The sequence below is a fragment of the Colias eurytheme genome, chromosome 19, assembly GCF_061535395.1.
Source record: "Colias eurytheme isolate Ceu_HAF_F1 chromosome 19, ilColEury1 Martin Lab GWU primary, whole genome shotgun sequence".
Classification (NCBI taxonomy): domain Eukaryota; kingdom Metazoa; phylum Arthropoda; class Insecta; order Lepidoptera; family Pieridae; genus Colias; species Colias eurytheme.
In genome coordinates this window covers 4383960-4409808 of record NC_142998.1, presented here as the reverse complement: position 1 = coordinate 4409808, position 25849 = coordinate 4383960, and the positions used below count along the sequence as shown (strand labels likewise).

Genomic DNA, 25849 nt, shown 5'->3' with positions numbered 1-25849 from the left:
TTGTTCAGATACCAAGCTATTTATTGAATGTTAATATGTATTGGAATGGATACATCAAACAATTTTGTCTAATACTGCAATAGCTAAGCATAAAGATACATTTTAATTTCCACCACGGAGACGGAGAACCAAGTGTAGAGTAGACTCCTTTTGGATGTTGTAATCAGAAAGAGTACGTCCATCTTCAAGTTGCTTACCAGCAAATATCAAACGCTGCTGGTCTGGAGGGATGCCTTCCTTGTCTTGGATCTTAGCTTTGACATTCTCAATTGTGTCCGAAGGCTCAACCTCTAATGTGATGGTCTTTCCGGTCAAAGTTTTCACAAATATCTGCATTCCACCTCTCAGACGCAGGACCAAGTGAAGGGTTGATTCTTTTTGGATATTATAGTCAGAGAGAGTGCGACCATCTTCGAGTTGTTTGCCAGCAAAGATCAAACGCTGCTGGTCTGGAGGGATGCCTTCCTTATCTTGAATCTTGGCCTTCACATTCTCAATTGTATCAGATGGCTCTACCTCCAAGGTAATGGTCTTTCCAGTCAAAGTCTTCACAAATATCTGCATTCCACCTCTCAGACGCAGAACCAAGTGTAGAGTGGATTCCTTTTGAATGTTGTAGTCTGAGAGAGTACGGCCATCTTCAAGTTGTTTACCAGCAAAGATAAGACGCTGTTGATCAGGAGGGATTCCTTCTTTGTCCTGAATTTTTGCTTTAACATTTTCAATTGTGTCAGAGGGCTCTACTTCTAAAGTAATGGTCTTTCCAGTCAATGTCTTTACAAAGATTTGCATACCACCGCGTAGACGTAGGACCAAGTGAAGTGTTGATTCTTTTTGGATATTATAGTCAGAGAGAGTACGGCCATCTTCAAGTTGTTTACCAGCAAAGATAAGACGCTGTTGATCAGGAGGGATGCCTTCCTTATCTTGAATCTTGGCCTTCACATTCTCAATTGTATCAGATGGCTCAACCTCTAAGGTGATGGTCTTTCCAGTCAATGTCTTCACAAATATTTGCATACCACCTCTCAGACGCAGGACCAAGTGAAGGGTTGATTCCTTTTGGATATTATAGTCAGAGAGAGTGCGACCATCTTCAAGTTGTTTGCCAGCAAAGATCAATCGCTGCTGGTCAGGAGGGATGCCTTCCTTATCTTGAATCTTGGCCTTCACATTCTCAATTGTGTCCGAAGGCTCAACCTCTAATGTGATGGTCTTTCCAGTCAAAGTCTTCACAAATATCTGCATTCCACCTCTCAGACGCAGGACCAAGTGAAGGGTCGATTCCTTTTGGATATTATAGTCAGAGAGAGTGCGACCATCTTCGAGTTGTTTGCCAGCAAAGATCAATCGCTGCTGGTCAGGAGGGATGCCTTCTTTATCTTGAATCTTGGCCTTCACATTCTCAATTGTATCAGAAGGCTCAACCTCTAAAGTGATGGTCTTTCCAGTCAATGTCTTCACAAATATTTGCATACCACCTCTCAGACGCAGAACCAAGTGTAGAGTGGATTCCTTTTGAATGTTGTAGTCAGAGAGAGTACGGCCATCTTCAAGTTGTTTACCAGCAAAGATAAGACGCTGTTGATCAGGAGGGATTCCTTCTTTGTCCTGAATTTTTGCTTTAACATTTTCAATTGTGTCAGAGGGCTCTACTTCTAAAGTAATGGTCTTTCCAGTCAATGTCTTTACAAAGATTTGCATACCACCTCGCAGACGTAGGACCAAGTGAAGGGTTGATTCCTTTTGGATATTATAGTCAGAGAGAGTGCGACCATCTTCGAGTTGTTTGCCAGCAAAGATCAATCGCTGCTGGTCGGGCGGGATGCCTTCCTTATCTTGAATCTTGGCCTTCACATTCTCAATTGTGTCCGAAGGCTCAACCTCTAATGTGATGGTCTTTCCAGTCAAAGTCTTCACAAATATCTGCATTCCACCTCTCAGACGCAGGACCAAGTGAAGGGTCGATTCCTTTTGGATATTATAGTCAGAGAGAGTGCGACCATCTTCAAGTTGTTTGCCAGCAAAGATCAATCGCTGTTGATCAGGAGGGATTCCTTCTTTGTCCTGAATTTTTGCTTTAACATTTTCAATTGTGTCAGAGGGCTCTACTTCTAAAGTAATGGTCTTTCCAGTCAATGTCTTCACAAATATTTGCATACCACCTCTCAGACGCAGAACCAAGTGTAGAGTGGATTCCTTTTGAATGTTGTAGTCAGAGAGAGTACGGCCATCTTCAAGTTGTTTACCAGCAAAGATAAGACGCTGTTGATCAGGAGGGATTCCTTCTTTGTCCTGAATTTTTGCTTTAACATTTTCAATTGTGTCAGAGGGCTCTACTTCTAAAGTAATGGTCTTTCCAGTCAATGTCTTTACAAAGATTTGCATACCACCTCGCAGACGTAGGACCAAGTGAAGGGTTGATTCCTTTTGGATATTATAGTCAGAGAGAGTGCGACCATCTTCGAGTTGTTTGCCAGCAAAGATCAATCGCTGCTGGTCGGGCGGGATGCCTTCCTTGTCTTGAATCTTGGCCTTCACATTCTCAATTGTGTCAGAGGGCTCTACTTCTAAAGTAATGGTCTTTCCAGTCAATGTCTTTACAAAGATTTGCATACCACCTCGCAGACGTAGGACCAAGTGAAGGGTTGATTCCTTTTGGATATTATAGTCAGAGAGAGTGCGACCATCTTCGAGTTGTTTGCCAGCAAAGATCAATCGCTGCTGGTCGGGCGGGATGCCTTCCTTGTCTTGAATCTTGGCCTTCACATTCTCAATTGTGTCAGAGGGCTCTACTTCTAAAGTAATGGTCTTTCCAGTCAATGTCTTTACAAAGATTTGCATACCACCTCGTAGACGTAGGACCAAGTGAAGGGTTGATTCCTTTTGGATATTATAGTCAGAGAGAGTGCGACCATCTTCGAGTTGTTTGCCAGCAAAGATCAATCGCTGCTGGTCGGGCGGGATGCCTTCCTTGTCTTGAATCTTGGCCTTCACATTCTCAATTGTGTCAGAAGGCTCGACCTCCAAGGTGATGGTCTTTCCAGTCAAAGTCTTCACAAATATTTGCATTCCACCTCTCAGACGCAGAACCAAGTGAAGTGTTGATTCTTTTTGGATGTTATAGTCAGAGAGAGTACGGCCATCTTCAAGTTGCTTTCCAGCAAATATCAAACGCTGCTGGTCTGGAGGGATGCCTTCTTTGTCTTGGATCTTAGCTTTGACATTCTCAATTGTGTCTGAAGGCTCAACCTCTAATGTGATGGTCTTTCCAGTCAAAGTCTTCACAAATATCTGCATTCCACCTCTCAGACGCAGAACCAAGTGTAGAGTGGATTCCTTTTGAATGTTGTAGTCGGAGAGAGTACGGCCATCTTCAAGTTGTTTACCAGCAAAGATAAGACGCTGTTGATCAGGAGGAATTCCTTCTTTGTCCTGAATTTTGGCTTTAACATTTTCAATTGTGTCAGAGGGCTCAACCTCCAAAGTGATAGTCTTTCCAGTCAAGGTCTTCACAAAGATTTGCATTCCACCACGTAATCTTAACACCAAATGCAATGTCGATTCCTTTTGAATATTGTAGTCAGAGAGTGTACGACCATCTTCCAATTGTTTGCCCGCAAAAATAAGACGCTGTTGATCAGGAGGGATTCCTTCCTTATCTTGAATTTTGGCTTTAACGTTTTCGATTGTGTCAGAAGGCTCGACTTCAAGAGTGATTGTTTTACCCGTGAGTGTCTTGACGAAAATTTGCATACCACCTCGAAGGCGTAAAACTAAGTGAAGGGTAGACTCTTTTTGAATGTTATAATCGGAGAGGGTTCTTCCATCTTCCAATTGCTTTCCAGCAAAAATAAGCCTCTGCTGGTCGGGAGGAATGCCCTCTTTGTCTTGAATTTTGGCTTTTACATTTTCGATGGTGTCAGACGGCTCTACTTCCAAGGTAATAGTTTTACCCGTAAGAGTTTTCACAAAAATCTGCATTTTAATTTCTGTAACAAAGATAAGTTGTGTTTCAGGACAGAGAAGTTATTGGTTTTGTTGTAATGTTCCTGTAAGTGACGTAAAATTTAAATCTAGATTCTAGAACAAAGAAGCAGTACACAAAATGGCGTCGCCCTTTGTTTCGATGATGGATCAATATTTGAATTCTGACGCAACAATGAATTGCATTAATCTAATTATGAAAACTCACCAGTTATAATTGCCCAAAAGAATTATTAGTTGGATTTTGTCACTTAAAAATATACCAATTTAGCTTATTACGAAATATGAAGAAATAATTCAATCTATTTTAAAAGTAGATAATCCAAATACTTTGTAAGACACAAATTCACAACAATGCGCAGCGAAAAATAACGGAATCGAAAGGAGATTTCAGTTTTTATAGAAGCGGTAGAGCTGTTGTCTATGGTATTTATTACGTATAGCAATACTAATTTAAGATGCGCGGACATTTATAAAATTTTAATTTTTGTCGAAATTCAAAATACAAAATAGTACCTAATTTTGGAAATAAAAAAAAATCTGCATGAGCTAAAAAATAAAATCAACTTCAAGTTGGAGCCCAAACCAACTAAAACATTTAATACATTTATTTTTTTATTTTTAGTGATAGTTTATTTATCTCATAAAAATGATTGATGATAAAATCTAAGGATAAAATTAAGAAGTAGATAAATAGAAGTTTATAGATAAATTCAAAAAAAAAAATATTTAAGTTTTGTGGGCTCCAAAAAGAAAACATTATTGGATGGTAATTTTTCTAGGGCTTTCATTCAAATATATTGCACGTATGACGTGGTAAAACCATGATAAAACCAGTACATGGTTTAGGACAAAATATTAAATTATATAGTAATAATATTTTATAGATGAAGAGAAGATGAAGAGCTTCTTTGTTTGAACCACAGACATTGAACTGCGCCAGCTCCAGTCCGATTAGAAAAATTCTTTCGGTGTTTAGATAGTCCAGAGAAAGGCTTTATGAAGGCTATACGCTTAGCTATATGTATATCAATTATTATCATCACGCTAAGATCAATAGGAGCGGAGCTCATCGGAGATCAACTCAGCCACCCGTGACCCGCCAGAGCAATCGAATTTATTCTATTCTTTCAGTTTTATGTGTCTAAGGGACACACCGCTTTTTCTATTATTTATAATCTAGCTTTCCGCCTGCGGCTTCGCCCGCGTTTTCAAAAAAAAACCCGCATAGTCAAAACCTAGCCTATGTCACTCAGAAATGATGTAGCTTTCCAACAGTGAAAGAATTTTTCAAATCTGCCAAGTAGTTTCGGGGCCTATTCAATTCATACAAACAAACAAACAAACAAAAAATCAAACCTTTCCTCTTTATAATATTTGTATAGATTTATATTTGTTGTGTTTGTAAAGCATTTGAATGCCATAGAACCAAAAATATCAAATTCAACTAAATTTATAGCTTTGTTCGAGCTCTGTGTATGTTTTTGGCATTGTGTAATGTGTTATCTATAGCTTGAAATGTCATTTATAAACTGCCTGTCTTGTGCTTACTGTCTGTTTTGTGATTTTTGTGAATAATAGTCGGGCGTATTGATGTATAATGAAAAAGTGATTTTGTGTAATTGAATGTCTTAGATCCTATGATTCTATTTACAAGATTGATTATTGAACGTTTTAGTCAATCCTCCACAGCTCACAAAATACTAGCAGTGATATATCTATAAAATTGTATAGTTGAACACCGATTTGGAATTTTATTTTCTTCTGCATGTAAAAGTATAATTTATTGTATATATGAACCTCGTGAATAATGTATGAGTCATATTTAAATTTTGTGCAGTAAATTACCACAAGTGTATTTTATAGTGTAAAAATGGCTGATTTAATTCGAGCTATGGGGGCGCCGATCGGACCCCCTATAAAGGACAAGTTAGGATCGCCTTCTACTGAATCTGAGGATGGCGGTGGTGATATAGCAGAATTAACGGCTGACTTGGAGCTTGATGAAGCTGACGGCCCGAGCACTAACGGTAAAATCGTTAAATATAGTAAATTTATTCATCATTTGATATTCACCATCTGGTTGAGGTTTGTTTGGGGAAATATTTATAGAAGTATTTTTCGTCTCAGGAGAGCGACAGGCTGTTCTTGCTCCTCCAGAAAGTGAGTGGTACCATGGAAGGCTTGATAGATATACTTCTGAGGAAAGATTGTGGGCAACTGGAAAGCATGGAAGTTACTTAGGTAAGCATTTTATTTATATTTATATCATCATCAATGGCAAAGAAACATTTGAAGAAATAATATTTTCTCCTTAATAATAAATAAATAAATAAATTTTTATTGTGAAGTCTTTCAGTACTTTAGCACAGTCATGAGTTAAGTTTACTTTGTACAATTTATATTTAACTAATTTCAATCCACTGAATATCTAGTCATTATATTTTTGAATAATTATAGTATCTATTTTCATTTTGGAATGAATCATAATATTACTTATAAATTGAATATGAACTTACAGATACACAATAATTTAATTATGATAATAAATATTGTACCTTTAATGCTAATACTAAATAACACAGTTAGTAAAAAATTTTAATTCAGAAGTGATTGAATAATTACAATAATTAGATGTTTATCTTGGGTACCAAGAAAAATTTGCCTATTCATTAATCAAATAATCTAGGTACCTATTTAAGGTATGTATCCAAAGTATTAAAATGAATTATGGTGATGTAAATTATCTATTAATTGTTCCATTATTTATTGTTGATTTTCATGACAACAGAGATAATAATCAAATGAGGTTACAAATACTTATTATAATGCTTTTGCTTTAATTAATTACACCAACAGATTATTTTTTTCTTACATATTAATAGAAAATAATCAAAACATTGATTTCAATTCATATAAATTAAAAGAAAATTAGTTCTGAAAACTTAATAATTCATATAAGTAATTATAATTTTAATTGATGATTCTAAAACTATCCTATTCTAGTAAAATAACAATATTTATTTGAAATAGGGCTGATTTTTCAATCCTTGGTTAAAACTTATTTGCCGAATAATGTATAGATAGACTGGGGTAGAAGCCTTTAAAAATAATGAAAAGATAAAAAAAATCGCAGTCGGATGAAACCCATTAGAAAAGGAGGGGAATATGATAAAAATGTAAGGAAAAATAAATTACGGTCAATCCGAGTTCGGGAAGCGGGAGGGGGGAGCTTTTACTAAATCAGGCACACTTCTTGAACTCTATATCTTCTCTTGTATCGGCTTTTCGGTAATATTTCAAAAGAAAAATAATTATCTGTTCTAAGTTTAATATTTTACAGCATATTCAAAAGCAAAATGATGTCGATAAAAACATTTCAGGTAGTTCGAGAAGTGTGCCTGATTTAGTAAAAGCTAATTTTCACACTGTTTGTATGCATTTCCTGAGAACATTTACTATGGTGGTGTTTATTTTTTTTACACCATATGAAAGTAGAGATTTCAATGAATAAAAGGCACCCCAAGTTTTTGAAAAAAGCTGATATTTTGACGGGTGACTTTTCGATTGAAAATTAGGTTGTTTTTTTGGTATTAATTCAAAATAAGGCGAAAAAATAAATATTTTCAATCAAATAAATTACAGTGTATTTGGGACATAATAAAGTAAGTTTCCACCAAATTTCGTAGAAAAAAAATAAATTTTGAAGTAGATAAAAATAAAAGACCAAAAACTTGGTTTTTTGAATTTTTCACCTAAATTTTGAGGTTATGTGAAAAAATTGTGAACACAAAAGTTGTAGAACTTTTAATTACCTACAACTTTGCCATTGAACTTTTTTCTATAGGACTTGTAGTTTTGTCGGAAATCGAGAGAAACCATTTTTTTCTCTTAAAAGCTCCCCCCTCCCGCTTCCCGAACTCGGATTGACCGTAATTTATTTTTCCTTACATTTTTATCATATTCCCCTCCTTTTCTAATGGGTTTCATACGACTGCGATTTTTTAGGGTTCCGTAGCCAAAATGGCAAAAACGGAACCCTTATAGTTTCGTCATGTCCGTCTGTCCGTCTGTCCGTCTGTCCGTCTGTCACAGCCGATTTACTCGGAAACTATAAGTACTACAGTGATGAAATTTGATGGGAATATGTGTTGTATGAACCGCTACAAAAATATGACACTAAATAGTAAAAAAAAGAATTGGGGGTGGGGCCCCCCATACATGTAACTGAGGGATGAAATTTTTTTTTTCGATGTACATACCCGTGTGGGGTATCAATGGAAAGGTCTTTTAAAATGATATAAAGTTTTCTAAAAAACATTTTTCTTAAAGTGAACGGTTTTTGAGATATCAGCTCTCAAAGTCGTAAAAAGTATGTCCCCCCCCCTCTATTTTTATAACTACGGGGTATAAAATTCTAAAAAAAATAGAGGTGATGCATGCTAATTAACTCTTTCAACGATTTTTGGTTTGATCAAAGTATCTCTTATAGTTTTTGAGATAGGTTGATTTAACTGTAATTTATTATATTTGCTGCTACGGAACCCTTTGTGCGCGAGCCCGACTCGCACTTGGCCGGTTTTTATTTTTGTTTCAAAAATTATCTACTCTAGTCTAAGAACTACCATTTTAAAAACGTATTCTAATTGCCCGTATTTGACAGTTTATGTAACATTTTAATATTATCGTGTAATACTTTATTGGACGGATAAGTTTTATCCAAGCATTTATTTATTTATTTATTTATTTGGTCAACCAACATTTGTTTACAATGATTCCTTAATATAATAATTATTATATAACATATCGCACCCCTAGATGAAGACTCCGGTAACTCAAAAAGTGCCCGTTTTGAGTTAATGGCCTTTTCAAATCCTCGTATCGAGTACCTACACGGAGATATAACTCACGTAACAATATCACAGTATTACCATTATTTCCTACAGTAGTGCGACGAATGTACTTGTGCAGAGAAACGGAGGGGAACTGGCGGGGGTCGGGCGACGCGGGCCGCGTAAAGCAAACACGCTTAGTTTGCTTTACCTAGCGCGAAAGGATGACGCAGTCGTATTTTTTGTGTAATAATTTTATTATACATAGGTACTTACATATTCTATTATGGCGCGCACAAACTGTTCGGTTTACGGATGTAAATCTACATTGAAATCCCAGAAGGAAACAATATTTCAGAAAGATTGTATTAATTGTATCTGTTGAATTAAAATCAAAGCTATGTATATGTTGTCCTCATTATTTTCTAATCAGATTGTACATCCCAATGCGAATGCATTACTTAGTTAAATGTTATAATATACAATTAAGAACATCCAAAAATAAAGTGTCCACGTAAATAATATTTAGCAGTGCAATATCTGTAATTATATATTTATGAACAAATAATTACATCAGATTTAATAATCGCAATTATTTTGAATGTACATATGAATAAAGATTTCATCATAATATTAATAATCACAATTGTTTTATTTCCCATTTGTTGCAACCCTAGCGTATTTTCGTGTGGCAGCGTCATTACCTACGCTGGCGGCGGCATCGCGCGACATCAAAGGCGATTCCTTACTGTAGGAAATAATGGTAATACTGTGACAATATCGTCCACCATTTTGAAAAAATGGCGCGAAACATTACTTTAGTTGAATGACCTTGCCCCGCACCGCCCGTAGACTAGTCCGACATCTTTAGTTAATTCCCGATCGACACAGGTGAAGGATGCTTCAAAAGTTGCACATTTTAAGTTGCAGGAGTTTACGTGAAGTTTATAAGGTAAGTTTATTTTCTTATTTGGAGTTGATCAAGTTTTGCTGAAATTTCGTTGATATTTAGGACTGCTCATTTTGATTTGCAGGGGTTTTGATGATATTGTATCACAATGTTTTTTTGGCTATTTTGAGTTACTTTAATTTACATGAAAATTTACGTAAATTTTGAGTTAACTCAGTTTTCTTGAATAAAAGATTAACTCTGTTTATTGTTGCTTGTTTAGTTAAATACGCAATTATAATAAAGTAAATAGATTATTTATAACATTTTCAATTGATTTCTTTCTATGTTATAAATGTTCGAAGTAAGATTGTGAAGTTTTGCTGTTTTTTTTAGTTGGTTGACTTTACTTGATTTTTTAATGAATGTGATCATTATTTGCTTTCAGAATTATGAAAAGTCGGGGAAAATTGATGTTAGAGATGTTGAACACAAAAAAGGAGGATCCTGACCCGCTAGAAGCATCGGAGGGTTCAAGGAATTTGTCCCCGGGTACAATAATGGTCACAAAAATACTAACAATTTTTATTCTATTTTTTTAGAATAAACATCTATTTACTTATTGCTGTGATTTTAAGAAAGTTATGATAGTTATTAAGTATAGTTTTAGCTAAGCAATACGTATAATAGTCCACGATCTCAATTTTATTAAAATAGTAATTATTAGTAATAATAGTTTGTAATAATAAGTTCATATGTACCATTTTTTGAATACATATTTAAATTTTCTAATATTATGCATTTTTATTTAAAAAAAATATTTATTTATTTATTTATGAATGAAAAACTAGTAATATAACTCAAAACTCCTCAGCAAAAATCCGCTTTTTTTTAGGTGAAACTCATTTTAATTTCAGGTAAAGTAAACTAACTCTTCTTAGTGTACAAAAAAGTTCAATATTTCTACTTCAAAACCCCGGTAACTAAAAAAAAATATATTGTTCAGGTTTTTAACAGTCAATAAACAAACAAGTTAATCCAACACGGTCTAAAAATATTATCTTTGAATGTGTATAGTTAGAGTTTTGATATCTTTTCTAAATGCAGAAATATCAGTTTTTCTTTATTTCTGAAAAAACTGGTTTTTTGAGTTACCGGAGTCTTCATCTAGGGGTGCGATATAGTTCTTGCGATAAAGTAACAAATAATTAGAGGTCAACACAGCATGCGCCAATTATACAGAGCTATTCTTAAGAGTATAATACAAAATTATTTTATTATTAAAAGAATAAGAATTTTTAATTAACAGATGATAGATGATGACAACAATTTAAGGTTTCAATTTTTGTATATCCTTCACTATAGAACGGAGCTTGTTGGGTGTATGGAAGAAGATGTCGATTTTATCACTGTATTTATTGATAATTTTTGATAGTCTGGGTAGTGGGGAGTTGGCCCCGGAAACGGATTTGCGGAGTGGAGGAGCTAAGGGGGTTATTTTAAAGCGGGGATATCTAGCCGGTACACGAATGTTGAATCTTGCTAGTAATTGGGGACAGTTAATTTTATTATTGAAAAGTTTAGAGACGAAAAGTAGATCAATAATGTCTCTTCGATCTTCGAGCGAGTTCATGTTGAAGTAAGTCAGTCGGTCATTATATGAGTGTGGTTTTTTTCTTGGTGTTCCGCAATTATGTAGTAAATGCCATAAAAATCTCTTTTGAATGCGTTCGAGACGTAAAGTGTGTGTGGCGTAGTGTGGCCTCCAGACAGTAGAACAATATTCTAATACACTGCGCACGAGGCTGTTATACAATGTAACTTTAGTTTTATAATTTCTAAATCCTTTGGAGTTCCTCATAATAAAACCCAACATTTTAGAGGCGAGGAGCATTGAAAAATCGGCCCTTAATCAAATTAAAAATAAATACTTGTCTTGTAAGCCAAAACAAAAAAGTTAATTAATGGATTGTTGTGTTTAACAATTAATTAGACAATCATTTGTAATTACTTCTTCGGGAAATTAATTAACTCATTTGGATACTATTATAAGTACTTACAACTGTTTCTAATTAGTAATTATGATACTGTTGTGAAAAAGTCAATGTTAGTATTTCTAATAAGAAAGTTAATAGAGCATCAGAAAATAACACTAAGTTTATTATAATGAGAAGTAGAAGTAGAATTATAATTATTGGGAAGTTATAATTTGAATTTTGTGTCAAATAGTAAATAAGCAATCACAAATAATATATCAAAGTCAAGTAAATGATTAGATGGATAAAAGAAAATTAATGTATCTCTATATATTCATTAAATTCACTGGATGTAATTCGGAAAATAATAGGTACTTATGTATTTTTTTAAAGTCAAACTTCTGCGTGTTGAGAGTAAAATTTCAAATTGGCGTCATGACAATACCGTCACGTCAGGAGTAAGGCGACGATTTTGGTATCTTTGAATCTTGCTAAAGAAGTTTCACTTCTGTCACGTGTGCTCGGCACACACGCTCTTTTGCACGCCTCATAAGCGAAGCGTTGAGGTGGGTACTACTGTCACTTCGCGCAAAACATCTGATTTTTCAAACTTAAAATGTCTTTATGTATCATACATTGCACTTGTAAGATAATACATACACACACATATTAAGAAAAAACACTATTTTTAACGTTCATGATATTTTTGATGTCATTTTTGTTATTTAAACTAGTTAAAAAACAGTTTAAAAAAGTTCTGTCTTGGACGTCCGTGTGTCTGTATGTGCGGATCCTTTTTCTTGTTAACACGATAGCGACCGAAATACTTTACTAATCGAGTCTTTTTTTTTCTCTTACGCTTGAGTATGCTCAGGAATAGAACCCTTTCATTTTTCAGGGTCTGATTCGATGTGGTTTAATTGTTATTAAATAAACAAAAATAATAATTAATAAATATTTATTAAAAAAAATTATGAGGCGTGCACTTTTGGATTTTCCAAATTATTTTACTATATTACGTTTTTAATTATTATTAGTAGTAGGATATAAAAAACACCCAAAAGTGTTTTTAATCATCTTTAAACACTAAAAATAAAAAAGCATGACTCCAGTTCATACATTAGAGTGTGTTACAATAGACAATGTGCCGTGCAACATTAAAAGTTCCCATGCAAAAGTTTCTGCATGACTTACGTAATGTAAGGAGCTACCTGCCTTCTTGTCGGTTTTTAAGACATTTCAAAATTAGTGTTTGTATCGTAAGAGTGAATAGATTAATATACTGTTTTAGTTTAATATATATGTCGCCGTCATCGTCGGTTGCGAACCGACGGATATCACTCATAGCCATTCCATTAAATGTCGTCATTCAATGAACCCGCTAGTCATTCAATCAAATATGTAGCAGATTCAACCTCATGACTGAGACTCTGACATTCATAAACTAGCTTTCCGCCAGCGGCTTCGTCCGCTTTGCTTAAAACTTATCAAATTATATGATAAAACCTTCTTCAAGAACTACTATTAAGAACCCGCCATCGCAGGGTCTTAACAGCATCAGAATCTGTTGCGCAGTTTTTAAGGCTTAAGAATACTTTGGGATGAACAGACTGCGACAGCGACTTTGGTTTATACGAGTGATAATATCTGCAATGCCTAATATTAATATAGTTTTCGATCGGGATTCGTGCTGAAACACTAGGTCTGAATTTGAATGAAATATAATGAAAATAAATATTGTATATTTGTATTAAACTAAACACTTTGAGTAGGCATCTTAAGCGTCTCAAGTGTCGACTGAGAAGCCTTACAAACCTACTTGATACTAATCTCTTTAACAAAGGCTTGAAGTTATTTTTGTGTATCGTAAAATAATCTATTCTTATGTTATATACGTGTACGTATAATGTAGGTAGTCGATGATATAATCTACACAAAATAGTTAAACGAAATATTTTTACAGTCCGAGAAAGCGACCGAAAGCCGGGCTCGTACGTACTGAGTTACCTAGGACGTACTGGCATTAACCACTTTCGGTAAGATATTTTAAACAATAGTTTAAATAAATAATTTTTTGTGATAAATAACTCTAATGATGTTATTTATTTTTAGTATAACAGCAGTATGCGGTGATTATTACATAGGAGGCCGTCAATTCGATTCCCTCGCTGAGCTTGTGGGTTTCTACAGCCATTGTTCGGACCTTTTGAAACGCGAGCGTCTCGTCGAGCCGGTTCCTCCGCCTGAACCTGTCAACGATAAAAAGGTTTGGCTGAAGAGCTGTTTTTGTGAAACGAGCTTTCTTTTTCTTTGCTGGTGCTATGCTTACTTTTGTCATTGCTAAGTAGCACGCGATTCTTGTTAACTGAGTATTTTTACATTGATGAACTTACTCATATTTTTTTAAATATGCTACGGATTTTTTTGATTCACTTTCCTGAAAAATTTACTTTGTACATATTATGTAATCCAAATAAGACATGTACAAATATTCTGTTGACTATTGGTCGGCTGATCTTCGGGAAAGCCTATGTCTAGCAGAGGGAGTACTATTAACAGACATGTACCAAGATTCATTATGAATTATCAATTAGGTTACATATAATAATGAAAATAAAGCTTTTTGGAAAATTATTCGACAACACTTTTAAATATTCAGTACACTTATACATATTGTATTTATAGTTAATACACAACAAAACTTAACTATGGCGAAAAACAATAGACTTTATAAAGTAACATTTGAAACAAAACATTACAGCTTATAATATAGCTCTTGTAATCTCCAATAATACATGTGTTCAACAGCGCGTGGTGGCCATTCTACCCTACACCAAGATGCCAGACACGGACGAGCTCACGTTTCAGAAGGGCGACATTTTCTTCGTCCACAATGACATGGGCGACGGCTGGCTTTGGGTCACTGCACACAGGTGACTATCTGAAAGACATACGTAACTTAAAAATAGGGATGCACTTTATTCTACGCCTAATGCAATCTCTACAACTGAGAAAATTCTTACAATAAATAATAGCGTTGAGTTGACTGCAGTTATAAAGATAAGATTGTGAATTTTTCTTGTAAAGGATGCAACTTTCGATTACTTCGGATTTAAATTATTATAAAGTATATAATTTTTATTTTTTTAAAACACGTATATAAGGAACATGTACACATTCACACCATAAAAAAAATTAGATTCGCACGATGTTGTAAATTATCTTATGCTGTTTACCTTGACATCGCTATATAATTTAAATTTCCGCTGCGAACAATGAGTGCGTAGTTCCTATGATTACTGGTAGTAAGGGAGAGTGAAGTGTTTGTCGACCTTCATGATTAGTTTGGATCACAATTGTTTATTGTACACACATAAATTTGCATATTTCTATATCACATAGCTTCACTTAATGAATATACAGTAGCAATATAAACCCCTTATGAATTAACCCACTTATGTGAATCGAGAATAATATTCAGTAACAAATTATATTTCGATACGCAGAAAGCAACTTAATTTAAATAAAGAATAATAGAGTTATAAATAAAGTATGAATAAGCGGGAATTGTATTGTATTTTGTTACCAAATATGTTTCGAGACAGCCTACATTTAGTTATGGTTAGGTTACAATGCAAAATACTATATGATACATTTACTATTCGCATAATAATAGTGTGATTAAACTGATTATGCTTCATATGATATTGTTTCATATTAGCAATCAACATGAGAAGCAATTAATTATCATGTGTAAGTATAAAAAATAACAAATACGTAGTCTCTGACATCTATCTATGAATAAATATATTTTCGGAGCAATTAAAATTCGCATGATAATAATTTTTGCCTTATTCTTTGAAATGACATATTATTTTTCAATAGAAAGTAGGACACATATCACTCTCTATCCCTCTATCTCTCCCAGACATAAAAATTGTATCATAAAACCGCTCCATTGCGACGTGAAAGAATGTAAATAGTCAATAAACACACTTTTTTTTATTTTACGTTTATAATAATAAAAGGTTTGATTTATTACCTCTTAATCACACGAATGTGTACCAATATTTTCACAATAAATTGAATAGTTTTTATAAAGAGTGTTGTAGAAGGGAGATAAACACTACACAGTAAATATAGACAATGTTCTACTTACGATAGAATCTGATCTCAAGGGGACCCTTGAATCTAAGAACAAAGAGGTATTACTCTTTAAATCTATTATTAGTATATTGTTTGATGTTTTATTATCATTATTGACAAGTTTATCAAATTAAAATCGAGGGTTTAAAGAAATTAATTAGTAAAACGTTCTGTAATGTTCCAAATGGTAGGTAATGAATAAAAAGTGGTATAACCGAAAGAAATTTAATGCCTCGTAAAGACTCTGCTTTCTAAATCTATCGATAAGATAAATACAATCATCACGATATTTTATATCTTCAATAAAATTGTAATTTTTATCGTAGGACGGGCGAGCAAGGAATGATCTTCAGGGAGTTAGTCGAGGACTTGGATCCCTCAATCGATCCAAATACTGTCTTCTCTTGGTTCCACCCAAATTGTACCAAGAGCGAGGCAGTTGATATGCTGGTCAAAGCTGGACCAGGTAGCTTTTTGGTCAGGTTAGTTTCCATCCTATATTTGATTTTAAATTTTTTCATAAATATTTGATAGATGAAAGAACAAGTAATTTTATCTGTTGATAACACTTCTAAAATGAAAATTTGATTTAAAATACGCACTTTTCTTTTGAAAATTGACATTTTTTACTTATTTGGCTAAACACTAAATGAAATTTCCAGGCCCTCAGATAACTCTCCCGGCGATTACTCCCTGTTCTTCCACATAAACAACCAAATCCAAAGGTTCAGGATTGAGAAGAAGGGCGTGCGGTACTTAATGGGCGGCAGGACGTTTGAGTGTTTGGACGCAGTGATCAATAGATATAGGAAGGAGCAGATTGTCGAAGGACACACTTTGGGACAGCCTGTATGTACATCATTAATGTTTAACTTCAATTTTTATTCCTATAAAAGATAAAATTATCTACTAAAACTAGTCTAATTACGCGTACCATACTATTTTAGAGTATTTAGTAAAAAATATGGATTAAATCGTTATTATTCACAATAAACTATTTTTCCAGCTCATTGCTGAAGGGCATGTAATAGAACCGCAGCAAAGCACAACAGGCGCTGCGGCTGAAAAGATATATGCAACTCTTAGAGAGTGTCGAGATCAAATTGGTCTGAAGAAAATGAAGGGTATAAAACACCAGGGATACTTGCACAAGAAATCGGATAAGGGCGCTAAGAAATGGAAGGCGTTATACTTCGTGTTGTTGCAAGAGGGAACGGACACGCATTTGTATTTCTACGACTCACCAAAGAGGACGAAGCCGAAAGGCTTGATTGACTTGTCCTGCGCTTATTTGTATCAGGTAATGATGCCTAGGAGGAAATTATTAATTTGGACAAATGATTTCAAACTAATAATTTAATCTGAAATATTGAATTTGGAGAAATTATACTTTAAAAAATGACGTATAAGCAGATTTTTACTAATTTTTTTTGTAACATCAGGTGCACGAGTCGCTGTGGGAGCGCGAGTTCTGCTTCCAACTAGTAGAGCGCGCGTTACCGTGCCTGTCGACGCACACGTTCCTCGCGGCGGCGTCCGCCACGGAGCTGCGCGGCTGGCTCGACGCGCTGCGCCCGCTGTGCGTGCCGCAGCAGGCGAGGCACCAGTCGAAAGTGAGATTTATTGCTTGAGTAATAAGGTCGATTTTGTATTGATGTAATTTATTTACATAGGTAGGAAAACATTGCAGTCCTAAAGATGTCTTTAAACTGTTTAAGTTAGCCCCTAAGATGTCTTTAAAATGTTTATTTTATTACTTCTTAAATTTTGGTATCAGCATTTTTATTAAAAAAAGGGTGTGCCAACTTTAAAATAAACTACGAAAAATCATTTTCTATCAAAATATATGTTAATTATCTAATGTTTCTTGTGCTATTTCATTATAAATATAATTTAAAAAATCTATCAATCAAATTCAGACAGCTTTCTCGTGAGAAAATTATACATTTTTCTCACAGCTATTTAGTTGGCTGAACATGTTTTTTTAACAGGTTTTTTTAACTTAACAGGGAAGTTCCAAATTTTTGTAATTACACCGCCATACTGATTAATAAATAAATTGTTTACATAAAAAAATGGTTGTTTGTAAAGTAGGTTTACGATCGAGATGTTTACGTGATAACTTCTTATTGGTGGCAGCGCTCGAGATGAGACGGGAGATCGGTCCGTCTCTCTCTCGTTATATCTACGATCGCGCTCGTGAGGTTTTGGTGTGACTCAAGTTTCTGAACATGTCACCCGACTAAAACGATTTTAAAAACGTTATCACGTCAAAAATAACATGATGTGTGCAGGTGTCCCGCGTAGTGTGGCTGCGCGCGTTACGCGTGCGCTGCGTCACAGCGCACCGCCTGCCCGCTCGGCTCGCGCCCCGCCCGCACCTGCGGCTCGCGCTGGGCGCCGCGCCCGTCGCGCGCACCCGCCCGCGCCCCTCGCCCGACCCGCACTGGGACGATGAGTTTGTGTTTGAGTACGTGTGTTATTCATATTAGTATAAGATAAATAGAGGTGACTTTCATTTGGGAAACTCAAGTGTGTATTTGAAAATTTTAAAATATTCATTTTTTTTTCAATTGGCCATGGCCATGGACAAAGTATTAACTCGCATCATTTATGAAATGAAATTACATCATACTCATGTTTATTTGCTCTATGTAATTGATAATTATAAACGCTTTAAGCATTGTCGTACATCATAATATATGTACAAATAATTTGGAAAATCCAAAAGTGCACGCCTCATAATTTTTTTTTAATAAATATTTATTAATTATTATTTTTGTTTATTTAATAACAATTAAACCACATCGAATCAGACCCTGAAAAATGAAAGGGTTCTATTCCTGAGCATACTCAAGCGTAAGAGAAAAAAAAAGACTCGATTAGTAAAGTATTTCGGTCGCTATCGTGTTAACAAGAAAAAGGATCCGCACATACAGACACACGGACGTCCAAGACAGAACTTTTTTAAACTGTTTTTTAACTAGTTTAAATAACAAAAATGACATCAAAAATATCATGAACGTTAAAAATAGTGTTTTTTCTTAATATGTGTGTGTATGTATTATCTTACAAGTGCAATGTATGATACATAAAGACATTTTAAGTTTGAAAAATCAGATGTTTTGCGCGAAGTGACAGTAGTACCCACCTCAACGCTTCGCTTATGAGGCGTGCAATATGTTGTAGCAGACTGTAATGAAACAATATTTTGTTACAGTGATGTCCCACCAGATGTCACGTCATTCACTATTACCGTACACAACACTGGCAAAAGGGGCAAAGAATCTGAGGTAAAATATATATGAAACTCTTACAATATATTTTACTTCTAAAATAATTGATAACATATATAATATTTGACTCAGGTTGCAGAATTAACCATTGAATTAGCAAATCTCGCAAATGGTGAAGAAGTAGAAGAATGGTATCCGCTGGCCGGTATGACACCTATTGGTGAATGGGGATCACTAAGACTGCGTATTAGGTAATTAATTACATATTATTATAATATAATAAGTCTTTTGTTATTTTTAAATTGTATAGTTAAATAAATAAGTGAAATGTTTTGCATTTCGACCGAATTATAATAAAAAAAAAAATAACATCATTGAAAATTCTAGATATATGCAAGAGCTGGTAATGCCTCGGGAAGAATACAACCCTCTTCGACAACTGCTGTTGGAGCCTGGCTTGCCCGCTGTCAAAGCGCTCGCGGACTTGTGTAGAACGGATCGGCAGCCTCTTGCTACTTGTGAGGAAATTTTTATTTTAGCATCACTAGTTAGTTTTGTTGATTGCATTATTTTGGGATAGTATACTGTGTATTACAAATTTAAACGTATGATAATTTGAGTAATTATTATGACGGCATATTAATTTAAAATGACCGTTTAGTACGTCGCGTCGTTTCCTTTTTTTATTATCTCATTAAAATAAAAAATAAAATGTTGTGTGGTTTTATGAAACCACGGTAAAAGTGAAACTCAGGCACAAAATTATCGTATTTGTACGATAATTATCGTACGGTTCGACCGTCACGCGACATGCGCTACACAGACCAAAAACTTTGAGACGATGTAATAAAAGTTTCACTTTAATAATTTGTATTAAATTTTTATTGAATTAATTAGACTGAATATGTGTACAGCGGTACTACACGCGTTCTCCGAGTGCGGGCGCGGCGCGGAGCTGGCGCACGAGCTGGCGGCCGCGGAGGTGGCGCGCGAGCCGGACCACCGCGCGCTGTTCCGCGGCGCCTCGCTCGCCACCGCCGTGCTGGACGAGTTCATGCACGCGCTCTGCAAGCCGTTCCTGCAGGTGTGCGTGGAGCTGGCGGCTGAAAACAAAAATAAAAAAAGGAAAAAAATTCTCAAACTCAAAACCCAAATTCAAATGCAAACGCAAAAAACACAGACACTGACACAAACTTAATCTCCACCCTAAACTCAAATAAAAGGATGACTGATACACAAATTAATTTGAAACAAGAATTATTTTCAGAAGCCGATTTGAATCATCGTAATATTTTGATTTGGAATTCTTTGCAGTTTGACTACATAGAAGAGAAAATTTTGTTTATAATTTGATTGTCATATAATTTGAGATTTTATTCTCATTATCTAATTTCTAAATTATTAATTTTGTATGTTTGCAGGCAGCAATTTCTGAAACAGTACAGAAGTTGATTGATGCGAAGCAGTCTGCTGAACTCAATCCTACCAAAATGGATTCACCCGACGATGCCTGTAACAATGCTGAGTTTTTGCTTATGATTCTAGATCAAGTATGTTCCAATTCCTGGCAGATGTTTATCATAAAATTAAGAGCAATATTTTTTTTACGAATTCAAAAACGTTTATTACCTATTCAATTTCTTCAATGCAAGTTTTGTTGCTGTGTTTGTATATTTTTCGTCACTACACGAGTTCAATGAAATCACAACGTAATTTCAAAAGTTTAATCAAAACATTCACCTAAAACGTTTCTATTTACTTCTTGCCTTTACCTATTTTTTTCAATTCCCTTACATCATCTAAACGTAATTTACTCAACAGATCACGCTGTCGATATTCACATCTCCGGAAGCGTGTCCGCGGCCGATCCGCTACCTGTGCGGATGTCTGCAGCGGGCCGCTGTTGCTAAGTGGCCCAATGAGAGATTTGTGCGCACGCGCGTTGTTTCCGGTATGTGAAAAATATTTTATTACTATACATTTATTTCTACATCATCCTTACTTTTATTAAATCTATTTTGATTACTACTTTTTTGAAAATTTGATTATATTCAGTAATAACTATTACACAAATAACAATCAGTCAGTTTATTGGGTTAGATTAATATTATTTTATGATTTTTTTTACGCAAAAAGGAAATGGTATATTTCAGTTATTCCAGATAGGTGATGTTAATACTTGTAATGCACATAGTCCAGTACACTGCCAGTGTTTAATACTCTCAGTGTTATACCTTTTTTTTTATAGTGGGAAAATCTTCCAAAGATACCCACGGCCCCCGGGGAAGGAGTCGTGGGTTATGTCGGATTCTTACCGACTAAAACCCCACTGTGTTCCGTCGAGCCGCTTTAATGATGGGGCCGCGGGTATTGGTTAGAATTCTTCCGCGACTCAGTGTTATACCTTACTCTAACATAAGTGTTTTAGGGTTCATATTCCAATAGCAGATACGCCCAGCACACACTAAAATATTGTATTAGCCACTATATTGTCTAATCTATACCCTAACACCTGTACATAGGGTTCATATTCCTCCGTCTGATCTGCCCGGCGCTAGTGGAGCCGCGCGCGTGGGGGCTGCTGAGTGCAGCTCCGCCGCCCCACGCGCAACGCTCGCTACTCATGGTGGCCAAGTGCTTACAGAATTTGGCTAACCTCGTCGAGTTTGGCGCTAAGGTAAACACAAATACACGTATTCTGAATAACAATGTAACAATTACCTTATATGTCTGTTTATTTATAGGTATTTTAATTTCTATTATTTTTGTACCATGGTACAAAAACTTATTAATTAAAATACATACTAAATAAATACGAATAAGATAATTGAATATTTTACTATAAATTTCTTACGAATAAAGCACTGCGCATACAAAGTGTGACAATATTCAGCATTAATTTAATTATATTTGGTAAAAACGTCAAATATTTAACTTCATACAATATTTCTAGGAACCATACATGGAAGTGGTGAATCCATTTATTTTGAAAAACAAGGAGCGGATGGTTGTATTTTTGGATCAGCTCAGCTCAGTGCAAGACCCTGGCAATGTGCAAACTAATTCTAACAATAATTTTGATATTGGTGAGTACTTACTAATAATTCATTAAAGCCTCTGGTTTAAATTTACTGCAATTGTAAAACTTTCTTTCTATTTAAACTTCGTACTTGATCAAACTTGCTTTTTAAAAAACGTGTGTAAATAGTCTAAGATTTTTTAATTTTCAAACAATAGTACAGATTTAAAAAATAACAACAACGAAAATAATGTTTAAAAAAGTAATTTATTACCACTTATTTATACCACCACAGCAAAAGAGCTAGCCACCATCCACCACATCTGCGTGTCGCACCTCAGCGAGCTGCAGAACCTCGCCAAGAGCCAACCGGCGATACGCAAGCTGGTGACCGTCACCGAAATGCTGACCAAGCACAAGCACAAGTACCTGGAGATGATCAGATAGGGTACGCCTTTATGTGACACAGGTGGGTTTTATTATAGACCTAGCGATCCGCCCCGGCTTCGCCCGTGGTACCTACATGTTTAAACTATCCTATCTCTCAAGTTGGATCGAACTGCACATGGTGTGCGAATTTTATTATAATCGGTTAAGTGGTTTCGGAGTCCATTGAGGGCAAACATTGTGACACGAGATTTATATATATTAAGATTTATTGTCAATAGGGAAGCGCAATAGCGAACACAATATCGCCTGATGTTTAGCTAACGTGCTTTCCTAGTAGGTACCTGTTCACTCTACACTTAAATTCTCTCATATTATTCTTGTCGCGGAATATAGATTCAGGAAGCATGCTCCAGTTCATAAGAAAGTGATAAAGTACAAAAGCCAAGCTTATTGCTTATCACTGATTCCTTCCAGGATATAATTCAAATTTTTGTCTGAAATATAGTGATTAAAGCTTTTTCAATTACTAGCTGTGCCTCGCGGTTTTGCTCACGTTTCTCTGTTCCAGTTGGTCTTAGCGAGATGATATAATTCAAGAATTTTTCAAATCAGACCAGTAGTTCCTGAGATTAGCGCGTTCAAACAAACAAACTCTTCAGCTTTATAATATTAGTATTACAATTTAGATTATGTTAAAACATAAATGGTGTCCGTCTGTCTTTTCATTTAGCCAGGCTCAGTTGAACCAAACCGAGGAACTGAGGAGGATATTTCTTCAATTATTTAAAATAATTTATACAATACAAAACGTTTTTAAATTCAGCCTTTATTTTGCTAGTTATTTCGTTCATTCGTAAGAAACATAATATTTATATTATAATTTATTCTTCTTTTGCAGGGTAAAAAGCATTAGGGAAAGCAGTAGAGGTAGTGTCTAGAAGAGTTCCTCGGGACTTAGTCGTACTCGTGTAGTCATTGTTAGCTTTAGCATTGATTTTACTTCCAACGAATACAAACCTTCTTGGGCCTGCATTTATATTGTCACTCGGTTTGAAGTGCAGTACATTGCCCCATATGTTAAAACATACTGTGGTATGATTTTAACATAAAGAGAAATGTATGAAATCTCATGTCTTCGAAACGGCGTCGTTCCGTGCGCTAACGTGCCAAATGTATTCGTTAATATTTATTGTATTGCAATATCATAAAGGCGTGAGTTACGGTTGTTTTGGCCAACTATGTCCAAATTGTAACTTTACTGATCATGATCCAACACTGGATGCTTAAAATGTTTTAATCTTTATTTGAATGCGAACCTCTCATAGTCATTGAATAATATATATACAATACCTCATCGATCTTTATGATATTGCCATACTGCACACTTAATATTCCTTTATAAGTATATTTAACTTTTATTTCACTGCCTATTACATTTACGTAAAATAGCTCTCTAGTATCTAAGTCGTATTTATTGCTAGCTGTTTGTTTAGTATACGGAATTTATTCGCTTACAATTACTTTTGGCGGCTTTTTAAGCTGATTTTGATTTTTTAATAATATTATAGAATTTCAAAACTTATGAGGTATCGGTAAGATTTTGTACAACCATTTTACACCAAATACCTCGCTAGAATGTATGGTTATACATAGTTTTTGTATTTCATGAACACTTGGGCCTATCATTATCCAGTTGTAAAGCAAAAAAGAATAACTTTTTCTTTATCACAAATTTAAAACTGACATTGATTAAAATTAAGTAACTATTTATTTCTTTTTACGACTCAAACTTATTCTAAGATTAAATTTAATAACAGCACACATTTATGAATAAGTATTCATCAAATACATTGTCCTATGATGTAACAATTATTGGGTCAGATATTAATATTCAAAATTTATATGACAAGTATTTATAAAGCACCCAATGGAGATTCGGCTAAGATGTATCGTTTAGATTTAGGTTATTAGAAGTAAGATCGTCTATAGTATCGGTCGTCAATCGTGAAACACCAAAAATTATAAGTGAGTAAATGTTTGGGATGTGGCAGTTGATGTTGGTTCGTTCTCTGAACATTTCACGTGTTCTACGCTCCGCACCCTCCTACAATTATTATTCTCTGTGATAAAGAAAGAAAAAAAAAAAGAATTTTTATACTGTTTTTATTTTATTGCGTCGCATAACATTACTCCATTTCTTTATGTTGATTTAAACATGTTCGGTTATTATAAGTTATCTGGCTATAAGAAGTAATATTTCAGAAAACAATATGATAACACATTTATCGTTGAATAAGGTATACAATATGAACTTAGATTCAGATTCGTACTTCAGAACGTAATACATACCTCAAATTAGGAAATTGAACAAAAAATTACTTATAATGTATTTAAATTCTGAAGTCCTTGGGGTCAATGTATAAATTATTATGTGTATTTGACTTTTCATTTAAAATGTGGGTAATGTTTTGTGACTCGGCCTTGTCTATTATGTATCCATTGCAAAAATTGAATTTTACTTTTTTTATAAATTTTTATAAGTACTTTAGTTATTAATTTTCGTGGATTCTTCATGCTCAACTAATTTTAATTCCTTGCCATATTTGATTAATAAACCGAATTATTATTTTTGTCTTGTTGGTCTACAATTGTTTCATACGTAATTTTGATGAAAGAACTAAAGCATTTATTCGGACATTCCCTTGATGCCTTTTACCATAACTTTAATGAAAATTGCTATGGAAACTATTTTTGATAATGTATGAATGAGACTAAGAATGAAATCTTTTTTCCAAAATCAAAATATAACAATACTAATAAATAAACTTATAAAGTGATCCCTTACGTTGATAGATAGTTATTCACATCTATTATTTTGTTATATTCTATCATGATTATAAATTTTATTTTTAATAATCATAATATTTTAAATGTACGTCTATTTAAAAAGCATAATAATTATGTTCATGCAAAGTTTGATAGTATCTATAGTTTTTTTTTTTGTATTTTTTCATTATTTTTGCACTCTATAATTCTTTATTGTCGACAATTAATCATCAATGAGTCAAATACAGAAGATGAAAGGTAAACTCAGATTTTATTTTTGTTCCATCATGTCATAATAACTGTTTAATGATGAATGTATGTTTATTTTCTTTATAATTATTGTAACACCATCATATAAAATGCTTGAACATTAAACTTTCTAGTCTTAGTAACTATTTCCTTAATCTTAGGTTCATTATAGAACCATCACAATATATAATAAGGCAATTCCTTGACTTCATTTTTATTATATATGTATAAGTTTCATATATGGCATTTTATATTATGATTTTTGTTAATATTTTATATACCTTGTATAACATTAAAAT

General features: G+C 34.4%; 2 protein-coding genes across 3 annotated transcripts; one reads left to right on the top strand and one right to left on the bottom strand.

Annotated features, from left to right (window-relative positions):
- On the bottom strand, nt 1-4370 carry LOC149900116 (polyubiquitin-C-like). The gene is made up of 2 exons (XM_090113183.1): nt 4196-4370; nt 1-3992 (listed from the first exon to the last, which is right to left on the bottom strand). The coding sequence occupies exon 2, from the start codon at nt 3982-3984 to the stop codon at nt 103-105; it is 3882 nt and encodes a 1293-aa protein (XP_089969309.1). The 5' UTR covers nt 3985-3992; nt 4196-4370; the 3' UTR covers nt 1-102.
- Nucleotides 4371-5545: 1175 nt separating this feature from the next.
- On the top strand, nt 5546-24852 carry vap (RAS p21 protein activator vap). 2 transcript variants are annotated; one of them, XM_090112920.1, is made up of 21 exons: nt 5546-5763; nt 5854-6017; nt 6118-6231; nt 13648-13720; nt 13797-13950; nt 14493-14617; nt 16157-16312; nt 16493-16679; nt 16837-17130; nt 17273-17443; nt 18125-18300; nt 19051-19123; nt 19199-19317; nt 19454-19584; nt 19981-20150; nt 20488-20616; nt 20888-21017; nt 21589-21743; nt 22020-22152; nt 22381-22554; nt 23374-24852. In XM_090112920.1, the coding sequence occupies exons 2-20, from the start codon at nt 5861-5863 to the stop codon at nt 22530-22532; spliced, it is 2799 nt and encodes a 932-aa protein (XP_089969046.1). In that variant the 5' UTR covers nt 5546-5763; nt 5854-5860; the 3' UTR covers nt 22533-22554; nt 23374-24852. The 2 variants fall into 2 exon arrangements, with proteins under 2 accessions (XP_089969046.1, XP_089969045.1); XM_090112919.1 differs by having other exon boundaries at nt 5546-6017.
- The last annotated feature ends 997 nt before the right edge of the window (nt 24853-25849 follow it).